The 21,992-nt window shown below is 37.6% G+C and overlaps 1 protein-coding gene across 1 annotated transcript in view; it reads right to left on the reverse strand.

Moving 5' to 3' along the window:
* Window positions 1–1,539: 1,539 nt before the first annotated feature.
* GLMN (glomulin, FKBP associated protein) overlaps window positions 1,540–21,992 on the reverse strand; it is a 47,122-nt gene continuing 26,669 nt past the window's right edge. Inside the window, exons 14-19 of the mRNA XM_055138509.1 lie at window positions 21,731–21,815; window positions 20,246–20,355; window positions 19,428–19,491; window positions 12,617–12,740; window positions 11,618–11,700; window positions 1,540–11,519 (exon numbers count right to left, since the gene is read on the reverse strand). Of these exons, the coding sequence (XP_054994484.1) occupies window positions 11,403–11,519; window positions 11,618–11,700; window positions 12,617–12,740; window positions 19,428–19,491; window positions 20,246–20,355; window positions 21,731–21,815 (583 nt within the window). The 3' untranslated portion in view covers window positions 1,540–11,402. The remainder of the gene's footprint in view (window positions 11,520–11,617; window positions 11,701–12,616; window positions 12,741–19,427; window positions 19,492–20,245; window positions 20,356–21,730; window positions 21,816–21,992) is intronic.

Raw genomic sequence — 21,992 nt, forward strand, 5'->3', positions numbered from 1 at the left:
TTTATATAATATGAGAATTTAAAATTTATGTGGCAAGGAAATTTACTCTTAGGTATAAAGGAGTTTTCCTGTAAAATTTACAATGTCAACATGGCTCTAATGTTAATATTCTGAATTTGTGAATTGCTTGGATCAAAAAACAAAATACAACTTTCTGCTACTCACAGGAAACAGCTCCAAAGGAAAATACTGGTTGCCTCAGTGCTTTGGTCAGAATTTAAGGGTTTGTTTTCACTGGACATTGCCTGAACAATTGTTTTATGGGAAGGGTACTGAAGGGTACTCCCAACCTGTATTTAGGAGACCCAGGGAGACCTTGCCTGGCAATTCTAGACCAACTATGCCAATGTTCAATTTGAGAGCCTGAGGATGCCATGCTGCTCAGGCTCTGCATTGCTATGCATTATCTGGGCTTGAAGGCTCCCAGGACTGCACTTGGTGATGCTTGAGACACCACATGGTGCTGGGGACTAAACTGGGGTGTTTTCATGTAAGGGATGTGCCTTAACTCCTGCACTGTGGATCCTCCCTTGAATTATTTCTTTATAGCACATGTAAGAGTGGAGATCATGTAGTACATATCTTTCTCCTTCTGATTTATGTTATTAGCATGACTCCTTCCAGTTTCATATATATGTGTATGTATTTTTGTATATATATTCACACACATCTTTAATTTTTAATTTTTTTAATTTTAAAAAATTTTATAAAGTAGTTCACAATATTTTATTACATTTAATATTCAAACACCAATTCCACCACCATTACACCTTCCCACCACTATAATTCGAAACCCCAATCCCAAACCCCAATCCCTGACTCAAAGCAGAACTGAAATAATATAATATTTCCCTCTAAGGATGGTTGCCTCCTACTTTGAATCCCATCAAGTATGGACACACCATATCCATTTGAAGTGCCATTTCATCGGTTGTTGGACACTAGAGTTTCTAAGTTTTGGCTGTTGTAAATAGAACTGCAATGAACATGGTTGTGCATATATCTTCTCTGATTAGAGTTTTGCAGTAAAATCAAAGAATTTGGGATTATTTAAAGTGTGATTAATTAAGAAAATTACAGATTTTGGATGATTGCACCTGTGTACACAATATTAGAAAACAAAGCAGATTAATGGACAAAGAGGTTTAAAAAACAAAACAGTGGGCATTAGTAATAAAACTGAAATGATCAGAGGGAAAGAGGGTGGGAGAGATGAATCAGGGTGGAGACTATCTAATAAATGGTAGTACATGTTTAAGTTGAGAAATAAGTATTTAAAACTTGTGGCCCATATTTATAGCACAGTGGGCAGGGTACTTGTACATGGACAACCTGGGTTCTATCCCTGGCACCCCATCTGGTCCCTTGAGCACCACCAGGAGTGATCCCTGGGTGCAGAGCCAGGGGTGAGCCCTGAGAACTGTGGGGTGTGGCCCCAAACCAAAACAAATTAAAAACTTGTTTGTAAACACACACACACACACACACACACACACAAAACCCAAAAAAACAGAAAAAAGGGAAAATACAGCAACGTCAATGCTTTAAAATTTTTATTATAGCTTCTATTATAAAAATTACAACAGGTACAACAGGTAATATGACTACAATAGTATTATTTACATGGTTTTGATTTTTTAAAACAGTTACTATGCCATCACTACCACAAATAAAATTGTATTATTTGTAACACTATAATATTATTTTCATGGTTTTAATGAACAGTACTACTATACCATCACTTCCAGCCAAGATTCTCCGTCACCATCCCTGTGCACATATCTAGTCTTCCTCTTACCTTTTCCCCTGTAAACCCTGACCTGCCTCAGTTTTGTAACTAAGGCCAAATGTACTCAGTCTCATTTGATCTTGTCTATACCTTTATTTTGTTTCTCTGTATGAGAGATGAATGAGATCATCTGGTATTTGTTCCCTTTTCTCAGACTTAACATGATGCCCTCCAGTTACTTTTAAGTTGCAGCAAAGTACAAGATTTTTTATTTCTGCTATCTATATTTGATTCCATTGTCTATTCCATTATATCTATGTACTACAACTTACCCATTCATTGATTGTTGAGCATTTGAGTTCTTTTTTTTTTTTTTTTTGCGCGTCACACCCAGCGATGCTCAGGGGTTACTCCTGGCTTTGCACTCAGGAATTACTCCTGGCCGTGCTTGGGGGACCATATGGGATGCTGGGGATCGAACCGGGGTCGGCCGCGTGCAAGGCAAACGCCCTACCCGCTGTGCTATCGCTCTGGCCCCTTGAGTTATTTTCATATCCTGGCTGTTGCACTTAATGCTGCACTATACATAGGTGGGCATAAGGTTTTCTTTTTAATTATTTTGTGCCCTTGGGATAGATGCTAAGAAGTGGGATCACAGGGTCATAGGTAAATTCTATTCTTAGTTTTATGAGAAGTCTTCATACTGATTCCTATAAAGGCTGAACCAGATGACATTTCTATCAACAGTGAGAGGTTGTTTTTTTCACCTCATCCCTGACAATCCCTGATTGTTTCTTGTCTTTTTGAGATGTCATTTTTAAGAGGTCTAAGTGGTTTTATTAAATGTTTCATGAATCAGACAGCAATCTCATTTAACAAGTAAAATGATATGTCATTGTTACGGGTATGAGATAAGTCATTGCCATTTTGACTTGCATTTCCCTAACAAGTGATTCTGAACACTTTTTTCACATGTCCTCTTTGGAGAAGTGTCTAGTGGGGGCAGGACACTCCCTGTGAGACTGGCATAGGCATGAGGGTTCATTAGAGGTTCATCAGAGGGCTATGTGGCATTTGGAATCCAACTCACAGCCCTGAACATGTTGAACATGTTCTCTTCCACTTGGGTTATTTCCAAGGCCCGTGTAGTTCTTTGCAAGTTTTTGCTTGTTTTTTGTTTTGTTTTTGTGTTACCCTGACGGGTCATTCCTGATAGTGCTTGAAAGGACCATATGTGGTACCAGGTACTGAACTGAAGTGGTTGCAAGCAAGGAAAAGTACCTAAACCCATGTACTTTGGCCCCCTTGCAGCTCTTTTGGTAAGATTTCTACCTGAAAATGAAATTCTTAATTTGCCTGAAAATAGTAAACATGCCTGTTTTAAAGTGTGCATCTGATAGCCTCACAATATGGATCCCCATATGAGGTTATTTCTATTGCATGTTTCCTGATAGTTCTCTTTCATGTAATGTCTCTGGTTTTTATTGTATATTGGAATTTGTATTTGAAAATATGTAGAAATAATTTGAGACATATTAGTGCAGCGGGTAGAGCGTTTGCCTTGCACTTGGCTGATCCGGGTTCAATTCCTCCACCCCTTTTGGAGCCCAGCAAGCTACCGAGAGTATCTTGCCCGCACAGCAGAGCCTGGCAAACTACCCCTGGCGTATTCAATATGCCAAAAACAGTAACAAGAAGTCCCATAATGGAGACATTACTGGTGCCTGCTCAAGCAAATCCGATGAGCAACGGGATGGCAGTGACAGTGATACAGTGAATTTGAGATCTGTAATTGTGTTCTGTTCCTCCATTCCTCCAGAAAAGCTTTAAGTTTGGCCGTCAAACCCCTAATAATGCAAGTATAGTTGCCTGATTTAAGTAAGTACAGTACTTGCATTTCAGTTTCAGATAAACAATTTAGTGTAAGTATATTCTAAATATAGCATAGGACATACTTAAACTACTGTTACTTATCTGAAATTCAAATTTAAATAGGTGTTCTGTATATTTGTTAAATATGGCAATGTAAGAGTAATACATCTGTTTTTGGCAGGGGGGTGGGTAGTTGGGCCACACTCAGTGGTGCTCAGGGTTACTCCTTGGTTCTCACTCAGGAATCACTCCTACTGGGCCTGGGAGAACATATGGGATGCTGGGAATCGAACCTGTGTCTGCTGCCTGCAAGATAAGCACCTGTACTCTCTATCCAGCCCCCATATGTCCAAGAGCAGAGCCAGGAGTAAAGCATTGAGCACCTCCAGGTGTACCTATTGTATGTAGTAAATTGTATAAAGTAAATAGACTTGTCTCCTCTATATCTAAAATACTATTTAGGAGAAAGTTGAAATCATCTATTTTCTTTATTCTGTCATTCAGATGAGGAGATCTGGTTGAGAAAGATTGCTCCAGGAAGTTCGTCTGCAAGGTGGTTGGGAGTAATTTAGTATCATCTTAATATAATTTTATGGATTAAAATGGTTTGATGCAAGCCTGCAGACCCTATGAGAGATGTTCTACTTTTGTCAAAAGCTCTATTCAGCCTCTCATCTGCTGTTTCCTGAAATGGCAGATGCCCTCAGGGAAGAAATGGCCTAAATGCTGGACATGCATCTTTGAAATTATGTTTAGATACTGGCTTTGTAATTTTCTAGAAACTAGCTAACTCTGTGATACATTCAACACATTTTTAGAATTGTCTAGCTAATCTAGTTGTCAGCAGGTGCATTACCTAAATTACTTAGTCTGCCATTGCTGGAAATACTGTAAAAATTTAAAACTACAGGAAAAAGCTCATAGTAAAAGACAGTTAAATTGTATGTCAGGATTTGTTTTAGTGACACACAATATTTTTTTAAGATGAGGCATATACTTAATACATAATTCCAGACAGGGCAGTTAAATTTTAAGTGCTCTGAGGCAGAATATTAAATTGAATATAGCTAATGCATTTGTATCTACATGGACTGGAGCGATAGCACAACGGGTATGGCATTCACCTTATACGTGGCCAACCCGGGTTTGATTCCTCCGTCCCTCTCACAGAGCCCGGCAAGCTACCAAGAGTATCCCGCCCACATGACTGAGCCTGGCAAGCTTGCCGTGGCGTTTTCAATATGCTAAAAACAACAAGTTTCACAATGGAGTCATTACTGGTGCCCACTTGAGCAAATCGATGAACAACAGGACGACTGTACTAACAGTGCTAATGAAACTTAATAATCTTGAACTTTAACCAATCAAGAAACTCTTTATTTTTGTTTTTTATTTGTTGGGCCACACCTGGAGGTGCTCAGTGCTTTACTCCTGGCTCTGCTCTTAGGGGTCACTCCTGATGGGGCTTGGGGGCCATATGCGGTACCAGGGATGAAACCTGGGTTGGCCGTGTGCAAAGCAAGCACCCTGCGTACTGTACTACTGCTCCAGCTCCAGGAAACACTCTTAAACTGCTTAGAAGTTGGTGTCTTGGGGCTGGAGCAATGCCAGGAGTAATTTCTAAGTGCAGAGCCAGGAGTAACACCTGAGCATCGCTGGGTGTGACCCAAAAAGGAAAAAAAGTGTCTTGGATTCGATCCCTGGAATCCCATATGGTCCCCTGAGCACTGTCCTGAGTGCAGAGCCAAGAGTAACCCCTAACATTGCCAGGTGTGGCCCAAAACAAAAATCTCAAGAAGTTAGTGTCCTGAGTTAAAAGATGAAATTGCTCATGTGATAAAGAAATACAGCACGTAAGTCAACTATCCTTTTGTTGTCTTCATATGTTTTCTATCTTCATACATGTTTTCTATCTAGTTTAAGACATTTGGAAGTATACTAAAAGTAATTACAATATGAAGCAAATGAATTAGAGAATTAGAGTGGTCTCCTGTGCAGTATCATGTATCTGGCACTTTATGATTTTCTCAGTTGTTATAGAAAGACACCATTCCAACTTCCAGATATAGATTAATGCCCCTGGGATCTATGTCCAATTGTTCTTTAAAAGGAAGTTTGTGTTTACTCAGGCTCTTATCATTTTGTTCTTTAATAGTGTCCTAATTTCTATAAGTAACATATATTTACAGCTCATTTTTCAAATCTAAGATTAGTAATAGAACTACATATTTTTAATTGTAAAGAACACATTGAATGATTTTTTTTCTTTTTGGGTCACATCTGGTGATGCACAGGGGTTACTCCTGGCTCTGCACTCAGGAATTACTCCTGGTGGTGCTCGGGGACCATATGGGATGCTGGGAATTGAACCCAGGTTGGCCGTGTGCAAGGCAAATGCCCTACCCGTTGTGCTGTCATTCCAGCATTTAAATAGTCTCATTAAAAAGTTATTAAGTTTTTATTACCTATAAAAACCTAATGTGTGTGTTAAGTATGTATTTCTGATTTTTTTTTAAAGAATTATGAAGTTGCAACTGCCATAGAAAATCGAGGCCACAAAGTTCGATACTCAGATTCAGTGGAAAATGGATCAGTTATATTTTCTCTTTCTGGTACAGTATATTAGCTTTAAGTTTTTTAAAAAGCATATGGGTACTGGGCTGGAGAAAGTACAGGAGGTAAGCCACGTCTTTTGCATGTGGTTGGACAGGTTTGATCCCCAGAACTGTGTATGGTTCCTGAGCACTGCCAGAAACAATCACTTAGCACAGAGCCGGGAATGTGCCACTATGTATCTATACACAGGCACACACAGACACATACAAGTGCATGCACGTACATATATATCCAATTTTAAATTTATTAAATATTACATTTAATATTTAGTAACCAAGTAATAAGCTTATGGTGGTCATCTTTTGGGAGTGAGAAATGTATGAAACTTCATTACTGCTGCAGAAGCAGTATATATGGTTAGTTAGAAAATATAGTCCATTCTAGTTTAGATGCTGAAATAGAATTGAATTGGGGAGATCTAGTAGAGAATGATAAAAATTGCTTCCATTGGAACTACAATGAAAATATAGCCAGACCACACTTCCTTGAGAATCAATACTTTGACATTAGAATACTGCTTATATTAACAGAGGCCAACACTACAATATTCAGTGGTAAAAGTCCATAAGGGACATAGAATATCTTTATCATTTTGCTGGAGACAGCATATATAAAACTAAAAGAACCCTATGGTCACAAATACTGCTCCTGAAATCTTTAAACTCACTTTGGTGAGTCATGGACAAAATAAAGAATTAGATTAAGAATGAGAGGGCCAGGACATGGGAAGCAGCCTGTTCTACCTGTTCTTGGGAAAGACAGACATGATTGAAGAGACCTACATGAAGGATTTTTTTGCGGGGGGGGGGGGAGGGGGGGCGGGGAGGGGGTCATACCTGGCGATGCATAGGGGTTACTCCTGGCTCTGCACTCAGGAATCACCCCTGTCAGTGCTCAGGGGACCATATGGGATGCTGGGAATCGAAACCGGGTCGGCCACGTGCAAGGCAAATGCCCTATCCACTGTGCTATTGCTCCAGCCCCACATGAAGGATTTTTATCAGGAGGATTACAAATAGTCTAGCAGAGATCTTCGAAGAAACAGCACTTTCAAAATCTGGAAATAGACTGCCAGGTTGCAAGTGGTTCAATGTTAACTCTCTTCATTGTGGTTTAGGAGACCCCCTCAACCATTTTTTGTGAATACCTATTTTGTGCTTTGGCCACTTTATTTACTAAGTGTATTGATTTATATTTTATGTTCTATTAGAAAGAGTTCTGCAAGGAGTTATTAAAGGCTTAAGTCTAACTTTAGTTATTCCAACTTAAATATCATTATAATATGGAAAATTAACTTTGAATATATAGACTATCTCAGAAGACTGGAGTGCAAGTCTTCCATGTGTTAAGCCCCAAGTTCAACTCTGGTACCTGCCCCAATAACTTTTGTTATATAAATACATTGATATTATTTGCTATATTAATATATTTAATGATACAATTAATTCATAAGAATAATAATTACATTTGTTCATCAGAATTACAATTAGGCACATCTTTACTTGGAAAAAATGCTTATTCATGCAAAATCATTTTTTGATATTTAGTGATATATAAAGTTACCCCTTTATACATGTCATTTGAGAGAACTATTTTGACATTGATGACTATATCTGTAGCTATTTTTGCTGATTTTACTGAATTTAAAATATTTTGAGATGTATTTTTTTTTTTTACAATTTACTTTTTCTAGGAGTTGCATTTTTATTGATGGATACTAAAGAATGTTTTACATTAGCTGAAGAAATATATCTAGCCAAAATTGAGAAGTTTATTAACACTCACCAAAATAGTTTTTTGGTTCTGTCTGCTTCACTCCATGGACCCGAGGAATGGAAACTGATGTTCAGGATTCAGCAGAGGTATGGGAGAATAACATTATAGACTTATTTTTCTTAAATTATATTTTATTTGAGCTCTGATTTCTTTAGGAAGGTGAGCTTTATTTTGCCAAAGATAAAATTTGGCATATGAACATGTCATAATGAAACGCAAGCCAAAGGCTAATCTGGATCATTGTGACAAGTTTCAGGGTTTATGCAAATTTATAGGCGCTTCTAATAGACAAACCAGAACATTTTTCAGTCTGGCTCTAAAGCCAACATCAGATTTTCTGTGAGAATAAAGCAGGACATAAATGACATAAACGAGTAAGCAAATAGCATATTAAGAGGTTCTTTTCTTTCCAATTTTTCAAAATAATAGATGTAAGTTGTATGATTTCTTTAACTGATGAATATTTTTCCAGATTCCTGGGTAGCAACTTATGGATACTTCCAGTACATAACGCAGCAAATGCCATTAATCTTATGTGCACTATAGCTAAGGTGAGTTACTTGAGGGAAATGACATATTTATATACAATGTAAGATGATTTATTTTTGTTTTTTGGGCCACAGCCAGCTGTGCCCAGAGCTTACTCCAGGGACCATCTGGGGTGTCAGGAGTTGAAACTGAGTCAGCCATGTGCAAGGCAAGTGCAAGTGCCTTACCCACACTACTGTCACTCCAACCTGACACTGTAATATTTTTTGTTTGTTTGTATTTTGGCCACACCCGCTGTGTTCAGGACTTATTCCTGGCTCTTCACCAAAGGTCACTCCTGGTTGGCTTAGGGAAGCATACAGGGTGCCAGGAACTGAACCCATGTGCTGTGAGCTGTGTGCAAGGCAAGTGCCCTAACACTATACTATCTGTCTGGCCATATCACTGTTTAAGAGTTAGGCTTAATTTAGATTTAAAGATCCACACCCTCTCTAACAGGAATGACAAATACTCTGTTTCAATTGCTGTTTGAGTATACAACTCATTCTGAAGCCCGAACTCAGCCTCTGAAGTCATCTTCATTAACTCTCTATAGCTACTATTAAAAATAACTTCAGAAAGAGAGAGACAGATATAGAAAGATTGCACTCATCTGTGGAATATAAAATAACAGAATAGGAGACTAACACCCAAGAGTAGTAGAGATAGGTACCAGGAGGTTGGCTCCAAGGCTTGGAAGCTGGTCTCACACGCTGGAGGAAGGGACAGCACAGATAGAGAAGGGAACACCAGGTAAAATGTGGTTTGAGGACCCACACGGGATGGGAGATGCGCACTGAAAATAGAATATAGACCAAACACGATGGCCACTCAGTGCCTCTGTTGCAAACCACAGTACCCAAAAGGAGAGAGAGATCAAAAGGGAATGCCCTGCCACAGAGGTGGGGTGGGGGGGGCTGGGGGGATGGGGTGGGAGGGTGGGAGGGACTGGGCACTGGTGGAGGGATGGAAAGAAAATGCAAACATGAAAGCTCCTAAGTTTGTAACTGTAACTCATGGTGATTCACTAATTAAAAAAAAAAAAGACTCTTCTTGAGCCAAAAGTGAATTTAATTCTCTATGCATTGGGTTGAAGACTCAAACGGTTACTTAAATCTTCCTCCAAAGACTAAAGCAGCATTTCTCCTTTTTACAGTGCTCCACTTCTGACCTTTTCTTTCTGTGGCCTTCCTGTCCTATCAGTTGTCCCTGGTCTGGTGCTGTAGCCCTCATTTATATAGTTTTTACCTGTGGTCTTGGCTGAGAAATGCTGTTTATAGTGTATGTATTGACCAGACTGTAGTTGTGAACTGCCAGAGTATAGGCATATTGTTTTATAGAAGGTTCTTCACAATTGTTCACCTTTTTATGCTTGACCTAAGTGTGCCAACTTCCCACAGCAGAGAGAAGTGTTCTTAATTCTGCACTTGGAAAAAAATTCCATTGAAGCAGTTGTTATGGTATATGGATCTTTAGTTTGTGCATCTGAAATTAGGTAAAGACAGAAACGATGTATTTTCCTACTATTCTAAAAACTCAGGTAATTCCTCTACTAACTCATACTCTAATCTCATTTAGTATCTAGAACCTAGAAAGATACTTAGATTTTTTGAATAAGGAAAAGCTACAGGGCTGGGGAGAGAATACAGCAAGTAGGGCATTTGCCTTGCATGCATTTGCCTTGCCTGTTCAATCCCCAGCGTTCCATACGGTCCCCAATCCATGCAAGGAGTGATTCCTGAATACAGAGTCAGGAATAACCCCTGAGCGCCACTGGGTGTGCCATCCCCAAAGGAAAAAAGAAAAGCTAGGTGACTGCTGATGTGATCCCCTAAAAATACTTTATTTCTTTGAATACTGTTGCACATTTCAATTTTCTTCCAGATCACCTCCAAACAATTTATAGATACCATCTGCTACAGAATGTCAACAACCAAAGCATATATCATTGAGCAAAGTCCTGTTTGGAAAACACTTCAAAAGCTAAAACTGAGTAGTGAGTCATTTAATCCAAATTAGAATACCAATTACAAATGTTCTTTTAGGATACTGAAATGGTTAAGTAAGTTAAATTATAATGTTCAAATAAAAAGGATTTTTAAAAATCTATAGTAGAATGTATACAATTAAAAGTGGTTTTTATTTTCAGGATTTTGCTGGGTGATTTCTTTTCAAATTGGTACATAATAAAACTCAGCACAATTTCCTAAGATCCAAATTAAGTTGGATCAACTTATTAGGATGGACTGACTTACTAGTAAATAAAAATACAGCATTTTCTAAGTAGCCCCTTCAATGAAAGAAAAAGTCATACATATTGTATAGCTTTTCCACAGGGGCAGCTAGTATTTATTATTTTTGCAGATGTTTTCATATTGTTTTTTTTTTTGCAGGGAGGGGGAGTGACACTAGTGATGTTCAGGGGTTATTCCTGGCTCTGCACTCAGGAATTACTCCTGGCAGTGCTGGGGGACCACATGGGATATCAGGGATTGAACCCAGGTTAGCCACATGCAAGGCAAGCCCCCGTTCTGTTGTACCATCGTTCTGGCCCCAAGCTTTCATACTGTAACTATAGTTGAAGATGTAGGGCTAGAATTCTGTCCCCCTTAAACTCCTGAGGCAGGGAGGAAGGAGAGGGAAATTATTAGTTTGGATTTTCATCAGTATTTAAACTACATATAGGGACACTGTTTACCATATAGATAACTTTTAAAAACCAAAGACTACTACTGATCCATAATGTGTTAATACATAAATAGATGAAAAAATTTACATTGACTTTTCTAGCAAGAATAGGAAAAAGACTCATAAAAGGTATCAAATAATTTATAATGAAAAAACAGTATTTTACTAGTTTTTATTTACGGGAGTGACGCTTTCATTTTAGCCCAATATTTTCTTCAGAGGTGAACTTTGTTTTTATTTCAATGAGTTCTTCTACTCGAGCCAGAACGCTTTCAATCAAATCAAATGTGTATAGAGCTGAATGCAGAACCTACAGTGCCAAGAAAATCTGGTATTAATAATACTGCTTTTGGGGAAAAAAAAACCTGAAACTCAGCTAGATATAGTTTAAGAAAAACTGCCTTCTACCTTAAGCTGCATTTCAGGAGGCATATTAGGGATCTCTTCTCCACCCACAGTTACAGAGCAAAGATTTTTACACTCCTGAACTTCTAAAAAGAGGAGAAAAAAGACCATTCATTATACATAAACATTAATACAACTCAGATTTCAAAAGTAATTTTTTAGTTTTTTTGGGGCTCACACCAAGCAGTTCTCAGGGCTTATTCCTGGCTCTGTACTCAGAGATCACTCTTGGTGGGGCTCAGGGCTGGGAATTGAATCTGGGTCGGCCACATACAAGGCAAGTTCCCTACCCACTGTACTATCGCTCTGGCACCTTCAATAAGGTTTAAGCTCCTTTTTTCATTCACTATGATAAAAGGTGCCAGTAATTTTAGTCAAGCTACACAAAAAACAAAACTGCTATTGAAATTTGGAATATGAAAATATGTAATTCATCTTTTAGGTAACATCTTGGCATATATAGCAAATATTAAAATTTAATAAACTTCTCTCACTATATACTCAAATTCAATAAAATTTCTAGCAATGCCTATAGAAACAGCATCAGAGCTATATGAGAATTATAAGATTACTATTGTAGAACTACTGATTTTAAAAGCTTATTTTAAAAATTACTTCTAGATCTAACTAAGGTTCTTTTTTGCAGTTTATACACAATTACCTGAGGCTAACAGAATGGCTAGAGACACCAGCAATACCAAGGAACCTGGTTCAGTTTAATTCTTTGGTAATCCAATGTTAGTGTTAATTAGCCCACAGATCTGCTAAAAATTTTCATAACTATAAATAAAGTAACTTGGCAATCATGAGTCCTTAGCCCTACACCAATAGTGATCCTTGAGTACAGAGCCACATGTAAGTAAGCCCTGAGCAAGGCTGGGTGTGGTCCCAAACCCAAAAAACTAACAAATTATAAAGTCATGAAGTCCTTTATTTTGAATTCAAGTTCTGAAACCTGACTGACTAATTTTAGAACGGAAAAAGAACCTGCACATTACTAACCTTGGTTATTTTCTTGGCTGTTTTTAATTTCTGCTTCATAATGTGCTTTTGACATATTCAGTCCTGTGTGGAGTGGCTTTAAGAAGTTATTTTCAATTTTTCCAAGTTCTGTCCATAATCCAGTCTGTTCAGAAGAATTAATGAAAAAATTTTGTTATCTGCTTCAATATTTACTTGTTACCTACCTTTTCTAAACATATGTTGCATGTTAAGGAAACAAAATGAGTAAGACATGATCCTTGCCTTTCCAGGTAGAGGTTACTGTTTAATAACACATTTATAACAACATCTAGTTTCTTTTTGTTTGTTTTGTATTCGAAGCATTGCCGGTGGTGCTCAGAGCGTACTCCTGACTCTGTGTTCTGTGATCCCTCTTGGTGGATGCTTGGAGGACCATATGGAAAGGCAGAGGTTTTAACCAGCTGCATACAAGGCAAGCACCTTACCTCTGTAGTATCTCTCCAGTCAAAAATGAAATATTTTACAAAAATAACAAAGCAAAACTGTATCAGGAGGTCTTCAAATGTTCAGTAATGAGCATACTGGCCAAAATACAAGTTTGATTAATAATTTTTGTTTTTATTGGCATTGAAATAAAATAGGAAAGATACCCCTGGAGAGATAGCACAGGGATTAAGGCACTTGCTTTGTATACAACTGACCTTAGTACACAGCTGATTATGGCCCATAAATCAAGTATATGTATACACATTTCCACTTTAAATTTTATTGATCCAGTGTTTCCAATTCAATAAACATAGCTATCTGTAAGTGAATTTAAATACAAAGTATAAAGATATTGCTTTGTAAGTATCACATATAAATTTAAAGTATTACAATTTCTAAGAGACCTCATCAAGAAGTATCAGAATATTTACATTCAGATGTTTTACAGTGTAGATCATCTTGGATACGTTAAACAGTGTATGCATGTAATACCAGGAGTTGAACCAAAAGAACATGAACTTTACCACTGAACTACATACCATACTAAAACATACTTTTCAAATTATTTAATAGATGTAAGCACCATCTACATTATATTCATAGGTGCTACAAAAATTTTCCAGCCCCACGTGAACAACTTTCAAATTTCCCAAGTGACAGTAATTATATATACTGTCAACATTTAAGAATTAATGTTAATTAATTCTTTTTATTCATACATGTTTAATCTATTCTAGATATCTTAAGCTTTCAGCTTTCAATTATAAGAAAACTGGATTATCTTCAATAGGTGTTTAACTTTTGGTGAAAATGTCTCTTAAATTTTAAGTGTTCCAAACTAAGGGCAAGTCAGTGGATAAGATGAGACACAGGGACATGGGAGGGGGCATCTTGAACTTCAGTGGTGATGAGGTGATGTAACTCTTCACCAACTCTGCATATGATCATTTCAGAACAGCCAGGAACAACTTCTAAGCATAGAGCTGGGAGTAGCTCTTGAGGACCAGTGGTTGTGGCCCAACACAAAACAAGTCACATGTGGCTAGAGATACTCAACTGAACAACTCTAAAATGTTAATTGTGGAGTCAGAGAATTCAAAGGGCTAGAGTGCATGTTCTGCATATATAGGAGTTTCATTCCTGGCATTGGTGGGCCCCCAAACACAAACACACCTGAACACTGCCAGAAGAAAACAGCCTTTAGCTATTTTTAATGCAATAATTTAAAACAGTCCATAATAATAAAATTCATTAAACCAGGTGCCAAGTTACACTAAAAAAATTTGTCACACATTTTGTTCAGCAAAGTTCCACAAATTTTTCATGTGAACAACTATTACATTTTTAGAAGTATGTAGGAGTGAAACAGCTGTGGAAATAAGAGTATTTAATTTTCTGACTTCAAGGGTAGGCAGCTATCACACAGGAGAGCAAGTGCAAGGCCCTATGTTCATGACCCTAACCCTGGCACCATATGCCACTTCCTCCCCGCAGCACTGCTAGGTGTTTCCCCTATAATAAACAAAAACAAATTAATGGGAAAATCACTGTACTATTTCTTTCATATTTGATTTCTAGAAAAAATATTTCTTAAGTGATAGGATTAAAATTAGAAACAATTACTTGTTTAATTTTAATTTCACACTCACTAATGGAACAGATCTAAAAATATTTTCAGTTTGTGTTACTGTTGCTCATCTAGGATCAAACCTGAAGCCTCAATTATGTAAGGCATGCATTCTACCACTGAGCCACATCTCTGGCCCAAATCTTTTTGGTTTTAAAGCATAACTTCATTTTAAAATTCACTGTATCCTGTCTCACAAAAGAAAAAAGTTTTCTCTCACAACCAGAACAGACGGGAACTCTACAATGATATAATCAACTGTAATAAAGATAAGAAAAAAACAAATGAAGGGGAAGCAGATGGACCTCTCGGTCTGCTAGAACATTCTAAGATGAAGAAAAGAACATAATCAGCTTGTAAGATTACTTTCTTATATAATGGATTAAAAAAATTTTTTTTTCAATCTGAAGAACTGCCTGAGGGTATGCCTGGTGGTCCCAGGCACTGTTGGTCCTTAAACTCTGAACTGTCCACTTCAGCTGGTTGAGTAGCCACCGTGAATGGTCCCTGGGGCCCTGTGAGACTACCTGTGAGCATTCCCCCCTCCCAATAAATAATAATTTTTTTCTTAGGAATCAGATATTCCAAAGTACTGACATGCAAGTAAGAATTATCATCCCAGGAAAATTAGCGAGAAAACTCAATCTGAAATGGCAACCTGAGATCCCTCAGACAGTATAAGAGTCTGTTCATTATGAAAGAATTTCTCTCAGTGCTCTTACATTAGGCCATATGTTTAAAAGAGAGGCAAATCTGTCTGTCGGGGTTAATCAACAAATGACAGCTTCTTAAATGGAATGTTAATTAAAGAGAATGTTGATTAAAGGAGAAGTAAAATGATACTCTAGTAATGCTGAATTACGGATCCCTTTGTTCAAAAGGACTCCTACAAGTACTTATTTCTGACAAGTAATGAGTGCTGAGAGAGTGGCTAGATGAAAAGCTGAAAAGAAATCAGGTTTATAGGAAAATTAAATAAGAACAGAATCATTTCAATACAAGTGACTCATAAATGAATAATCCTTTCTTTTCCTGCTATTTTTGGTTACTGTCAACTGGCTTATTCTTTTCATAAGTCATTTTCCTCCTGTCTCTACTACTTCATGTCTCTATCTCAGCGTAAGTTATAGGCACTTTCTCCCACACTTATGTTTCATGTCACTCTTCCTGAACCTTGAATCTCCAGCTCTGCTGATAAAAACTGACATTTTTTTTCCTTCTTTTTTTCTTTTAGGGGCCACATAGGGTAGTGCATAGGTATGCTTGGCCTAGTGGTGCTCCCAGGATTACACCCAGTGCTGGCTGGGGAAGAATGAGGGAGTTGGCAACAGGGTTATGCCCAGTGGTGGTGTGAGGAGGGTATGTGCTGTCAAGGACTGAATTGCCCATGTTAGGCACATCTCCCAACTAAAGCTATCTCCTCAGCCTCATTTTTTTTTTTAAATTAATATTCTTGGTTGTACTGGGGATCAAACTCAGGTCCTCAAGCATGCAAGGCATAAGTTTTACCAATAAGCCACATTCCAAACCCTCAATTTAATTCTCATACTTCATGTTCTCTGTTATTGGTAGGATTCCTTAAATGTTATGAATCATAGTAATTTGGGGGGTCATACCCAGCGATGGTCAGGGGTTCGCCCTGGTTCTGAGCGCAGGAATTACTCCTTGTGTGTTCGTGGGACCATATGGGATGCTGGGGATCGAAACCAGGTCAGAAGAGTGGAGGGCATTGAGTGGAAGGCAAACGCCCTACTTGTAATACTATCATTCCAGCCCCAACAATCACAGTAATTCTGTAGTTATAGTGCATAGGTCATAATTATTCCTCACCTTCTGATTATATAACCATATCTTTCATATCTACTTGATTTTACCCATTATTTTTCCTAAATTGTGATTTTTAAAATTTTTTTGGTGAAAATCATCAAGTTTATTATAATACACTGCATTTTTTGGTGAAACAGTCATATTTTTAAGTCATTGCATGATGTACTTTATGACTTCTGGATGAGTTCATTAATAATTTTAAGAGCTTTCAATCATCTTTCTTTTTTTTTGCATGTATAATCCCTACTGTTTTTTTTTTTCAAATCACCATGAGATAGTTAAAAAGCTTTCATGATTGAGTTTCAGTCATACAGTGATCAAACATCCATCCCTCCACGAGTGTCTATTTTCCATCATCAATACCATCAATGTCTCCAGTATCCCTCCTGCCACCCCCACTCCACAGCACCCCACCCCCGCCTCTATGGCAGGCACTTTCCTTCTCACTCTCTACTTGGGGCATTATGGTTTATAATACAGATACTGAGAGGTCATCATGTTCAGTCCTTTGTCCACTTTCAGCACACATCTCCCACCCTGAGTAATCCCTCCATCCATCATTTTTTTTAACACTACTACTCATGATTTCAATGTTTAATAAGTTGAAGTGGGAGATCCAAATTGTTTTAAACATTATCATCCAACTTCTCAAGACTTAAGTGGAGTGCCTAGATGAAAACTTATCAAAGTATTACATCTGAATAAATACATTATAAAGTCAATCAACCAAGATGTACTTTGTATCATGTATTCCTCACCACAGTAAATACATCTTACTATTTACATTTCATAGTACAAGCTACTTTGGGAATCAGACGTAGTTCATGACTTAGAAGGTTCAGACTACTCCTTAAGGCCATGACTATCTTGCCATCCACTAGAGATGTGCACTTGTGAAAGGCATTTCCTGTACTTACATTATCTATGAAATGTAAATATTAAGATATATTTACTGTGGTGAGGAATACATGATACAAAGCACTTGGCCAGAATAGTGGTTAATATTGGCAGGGAGAATGAGCATGGAGCAATAAGGTCAGAATTAACTGAAAAGGGACAGAGGGAACTTCTTATGATGATAGTTACATTCTATATTTGATAACATAAATTTGTATAACAGATTTGATCACATAAAACTGTACATCTGATAAAATATTGAACGTGCATTTTTAATAAATTTTAATATAAATTTTACGTTAAAGTCAAAGTACAGAAAAGTATTACTCTAATATATATTGACCTATGTAGGATAAAGTATGCTGATGTTTATAGTTGGCTTTGAAATGCATCAAAAAATAAGAGTGAGGCCCAGATGAGACCCCAAACAGCCACACACGAATGGCTCCTCCGTTCCTGAGCAACCATGATCCTGGAGGCCCACTAACTGATTTCGCCCCCAAGGGCTTCTTGCAGAAATGGCTCTAGACTGTGAACTAAGCTATGCCCCCATGCCGCCCCAGAAGGGGAAAGGTTTTTCTCTCTTGGTCTTTCCTTTTGGGGGGGCATGGCGACCGCCATCTTTTAGAACCCACTAAACAGAGGTACGAGCTTGCAGTGATGCGACTTCTGGCAGAAATTTCTCTGGACTTAATTACTAAATACCAGAAATCCAAAACCATATGCTCTTCATTCTCAGCAATGGAAAACATATTATCAAATGAGGCCTTTTCAGCAGGTCTGATTGTTGGGGAAAAATTCCAAATAATAATAGTGAGTTTTCTGTTGAAATATTGAATGTAATTGAAGTAAAGAGAGATTAAAGTGAAAATCATCTGCCACACTGGCAGGTTTGGGGTGGAGGGAGGGTATACTGGGGTTCTTGGTGGTGGAACACGTGCACTGGTGAAGGGATGAGTGCTTGATCATTGTATGACTGAGACTTAAACCTGAAAGCTTTGTAACTTTTCTCATGGTGATTCAATTTAAAAAATTAATTAATTAAATTAAAAAAATAAGAGAAGAGTGATAGGTAAAGGTCAACTCCTGTTCTATCTCCCACATCACATATGATCCCCTAAGCACTGCCAGGAGTGACCCCTGAGCGTAGACCCAGGACTAAGACCTTGGCCCCACTGGGTATAGCCACAAAATAAAAGAGAAACATTGGATTTAGCAGGCTGAAGAGATAGTCTGATAGGTAGGGAACTTGCTTTGCACACAACCAACCTGGGTTCGATCCCCAACACCACATAATGTCCCCCGTCCCCTTCCAGATGTGATCTCTGATTGCAGAGCGAGGAGTAAGCCCTGAGGACCACCAGGTATGGCCCAGAAACCAAAACAAAAAAATGAAAAATGAGTTCAGGTAGTTATAGTTACTAGAGATGAAATATAGGAGAAGCAGTTAGTAAAAAGTAGGGTAGACAGAAAGAAGTCAAAAAGAAACTAATTTTACTGTATGATAAATCTCCCTTAAATAGTTTTCTATTTATTGAATACTTCTAATGATATACTATTTAAAAAAGATATTCAGCTTCCTACGCATTATCCAAAAGGTGTCATTAACAAATTCAGTTTTAGTGTTGAAAATGCTTCAATTTTTCATGTCTGCTGAGGCGATAATAAAATGTCAGATGATTACTGTTTTATACAGCTCAGACTTAAGTCATCAGTGACAGATGAAGGCAACTTAAGACTCCAAATAATGTTGAGTTCCAAAATGTTAGTTAACTTAGGTCTGGAACTTACCTACCCAAAAGAACTCAGCAATCCTCTGACAAGACAGCATAAACACACCAGGAAAGGGAAGCTAGATATGAGGCAGTCAGTTTCAGAATAATTACTGGTACTTATTTCAGCCTTTGTATTAGGATAAGATATTAAATTCTGGTTTAAAAATTGATAAGAAAATTAAAAACATTCCCTATGCAATCTGAATTTATTTTCAGTTTAAAAATAAAGTTCACTTACTTGATTGTCTTTTTCATTATCTTTGATAACCAAATACCTCAATAAATTTAATGAAGCCATTATCCTGTTAATGAAAAATATATGAATTTATTACTTACAGTACAGATTTATATAACTGCTCTTCTCTATGTGAATTCACAAAATATAACTGAAGATTACTATTCTGTTTTTTTCTTGAGCCTTGCTAATCTTCATATTTGTGAGTATTATCACTTGCTTCCTGAATTTTAGGATTTTTTATAAATGTGTAAAATTATTTCTTTGCATCATTCTAGTATACTGAATGTGAAATCACGTTATATTGGCCCCTCAAAGAAACAATGTCCTGGAAAATACGATAATACCCAACTTAAGCCCTTACTAAATCACATAGGTGATAGTGTTGGTCACCAATGTTGCAGTTACAGATCTCTATAAACTGTATCAAAATACTTGGTAGTCAAAGGTACAAAATAATATGCTGATCATACTATGATAAGAAGAACTTTTTTTTTTTTTCTTTTTGGATCACACCCAGCGATGCACAGGGGTTACTCCTGGTGGTGCTCGGGGGACCATATGGGATGCTACTTCCCATCCAACATTGAACCCAGGTCGGCTGCATGCAAGGCAAACACCCTACCCACTGTGCTATTGCTCCAGCCCAAGAACTTTATCTTTCTAAGAATTACTAATTTTAAGTAATTAGCATCTACTTAAATATGAAGTAATTCTATGAATTAACCAGATCATAAAATCACAGGAAAATACTTTTTTACGGTAGAATCCCTAAGCAGAGGTTCTAATTTTACTGTCATACTTAGTAATGGTCCCCTCACCTATCTGAGTTTTGCAGAAGATCTGTTTCAGCACCCTCTGGAAGAAGGAGTACCAAATCTAGAAGCGATATCAATTGTGGTCCAGTAAACCACTTACTGTTAGATGGTGTCTGAAAAGCAAAAGAAAAAAATCGTAATAGCTTGATAAATTCATCCATTTCCTAATAGCTATATAGTATAAAAATAAACTATACACACAAATACACACACAAATATTTGGTTTTGGATTATACCCAACTGTGCTCAGGGATCACTCCATGAAGGGCTCTTGAGTCTGATGAGTGCAAGGCATGTGCCCTACCGACTGTACTATCATTCTAGTTCAAAGATATATTTTTAAACTTCTCTTCTTTCACTAGAATACTTTTATACTTTTATTTTCTTAGATTTTCATTCTTCCATTCACTAGTTTGACACCAGGAACAACCCCTTTCAGTGTGAAAAATCCATTGCACAATCGCTGTTTCATATATAAAGTGACTATTCCAAACAACTTAGAATCAAGTTTTTAATCAATATTTTATGCACTGTATCACTGTCATCCCGTTGTTCATCTATTTATTCAAGCAGGTACCAGTAACATCTCCATTCATCCCAGCCCTGAAATTTTAGCAGCCTCTCCTTACTCGTTTTTCCCAATGATTGGAAGCTCTTTTCAGGGTCAGGGGATGAGACCTGTTATTGTTACTGTATTTGGCATATTGAATACAACACGGGGAGCTTGCCAGGCTCTTCCGTGGAGGTGGGATACTCTTGGTAGATTGCCAGGCTCTCCGAGAGGCATATATATATATTTCCCTTTATGGTGATTTGTCGCACAGCCGCTCATGCATGAGGTTTGGCCTAAGCATGTGGAAGCAAAAATTAAATTCTTCAAAATTTGAACCAGTGGGGCCGGAGCGATAACACAGCGTGTAGGGCGTTTGCCTTGCACGCGGCCGACCCGGGTTCGATCCCCGGCATCCGATATGGTCCCCCAAGCACCGCCAGGAGTGATTCCTGAGTACAAAGCCAGGAGTAACTCCTGAGCATTGCTGGGTGTGACCGAAAAAGAAAAAAAAAATTTGAACCAGTGGTCAAGAAGAATTGTATAGTGGGTGCAGGAGAAAGTCTTTTTTATGCATATACAGCAAAACTAAAAGAATTCCTATTAGCTCAAAAAATTAATATTATTTAAATCTCTAGCTAGTAAAACTGTATAACTATGATTATTTTAAAAAAGAGATCACAGAAATGGGGGGAAATATATTCCCTAACACCAGTCATGATGTAAGAAGTTCAAAGGGGGCAGAGTGAGGCTCAGGTGACAGAGCACAAGTGCAAGATCTTAAGTTTGATTCTTTGTCATTACATGGCTCCCCAAGCCTGGTGAATAGCCTTTGAAAGTCCCTCCCACTGAAAAAAATTCACATGGATGCGCCCTCAAAATGAGTAAATACATCTTAAAATAAAAATTGATAATTGACACTATAGTTATGCTCTTACCTTTAAAGACAAATCGGTTTGATTTTTGATATTTTGAATAATAAAGGCCTCCACACCTGAGTGATTACTTGTATTCAATAAGCACCTAAAAAGCAAAATTCTCTTTGAAATGATCCTAACTGCATTATAAAGATGAAAGTTTTACTTATGCTAAGAAGTCATGTGTTCATTTCTAGAAATACAAAACCACAGTGAAGATATTAGCAAGGTAATCAATGAGCTTGCTCTACCTAATTTAGGCTAATTTAACTGCAGAGAAAGG

The sequence above is a fragment of the Sorex araneus genome, chromosome 5 (assembly GCF_027595985.1).
Source record: "Sorex araneus isolate mSorAra2 chromosome 5, mSorAra2.pri, whole genome shotgun sequence".
NCBI classification, from domain to species: Eukaryota; Metazoa; Chordata; class Mammalia; order Eulipotyphla; family Soricidae; genus Sorex; species Sorex araneus.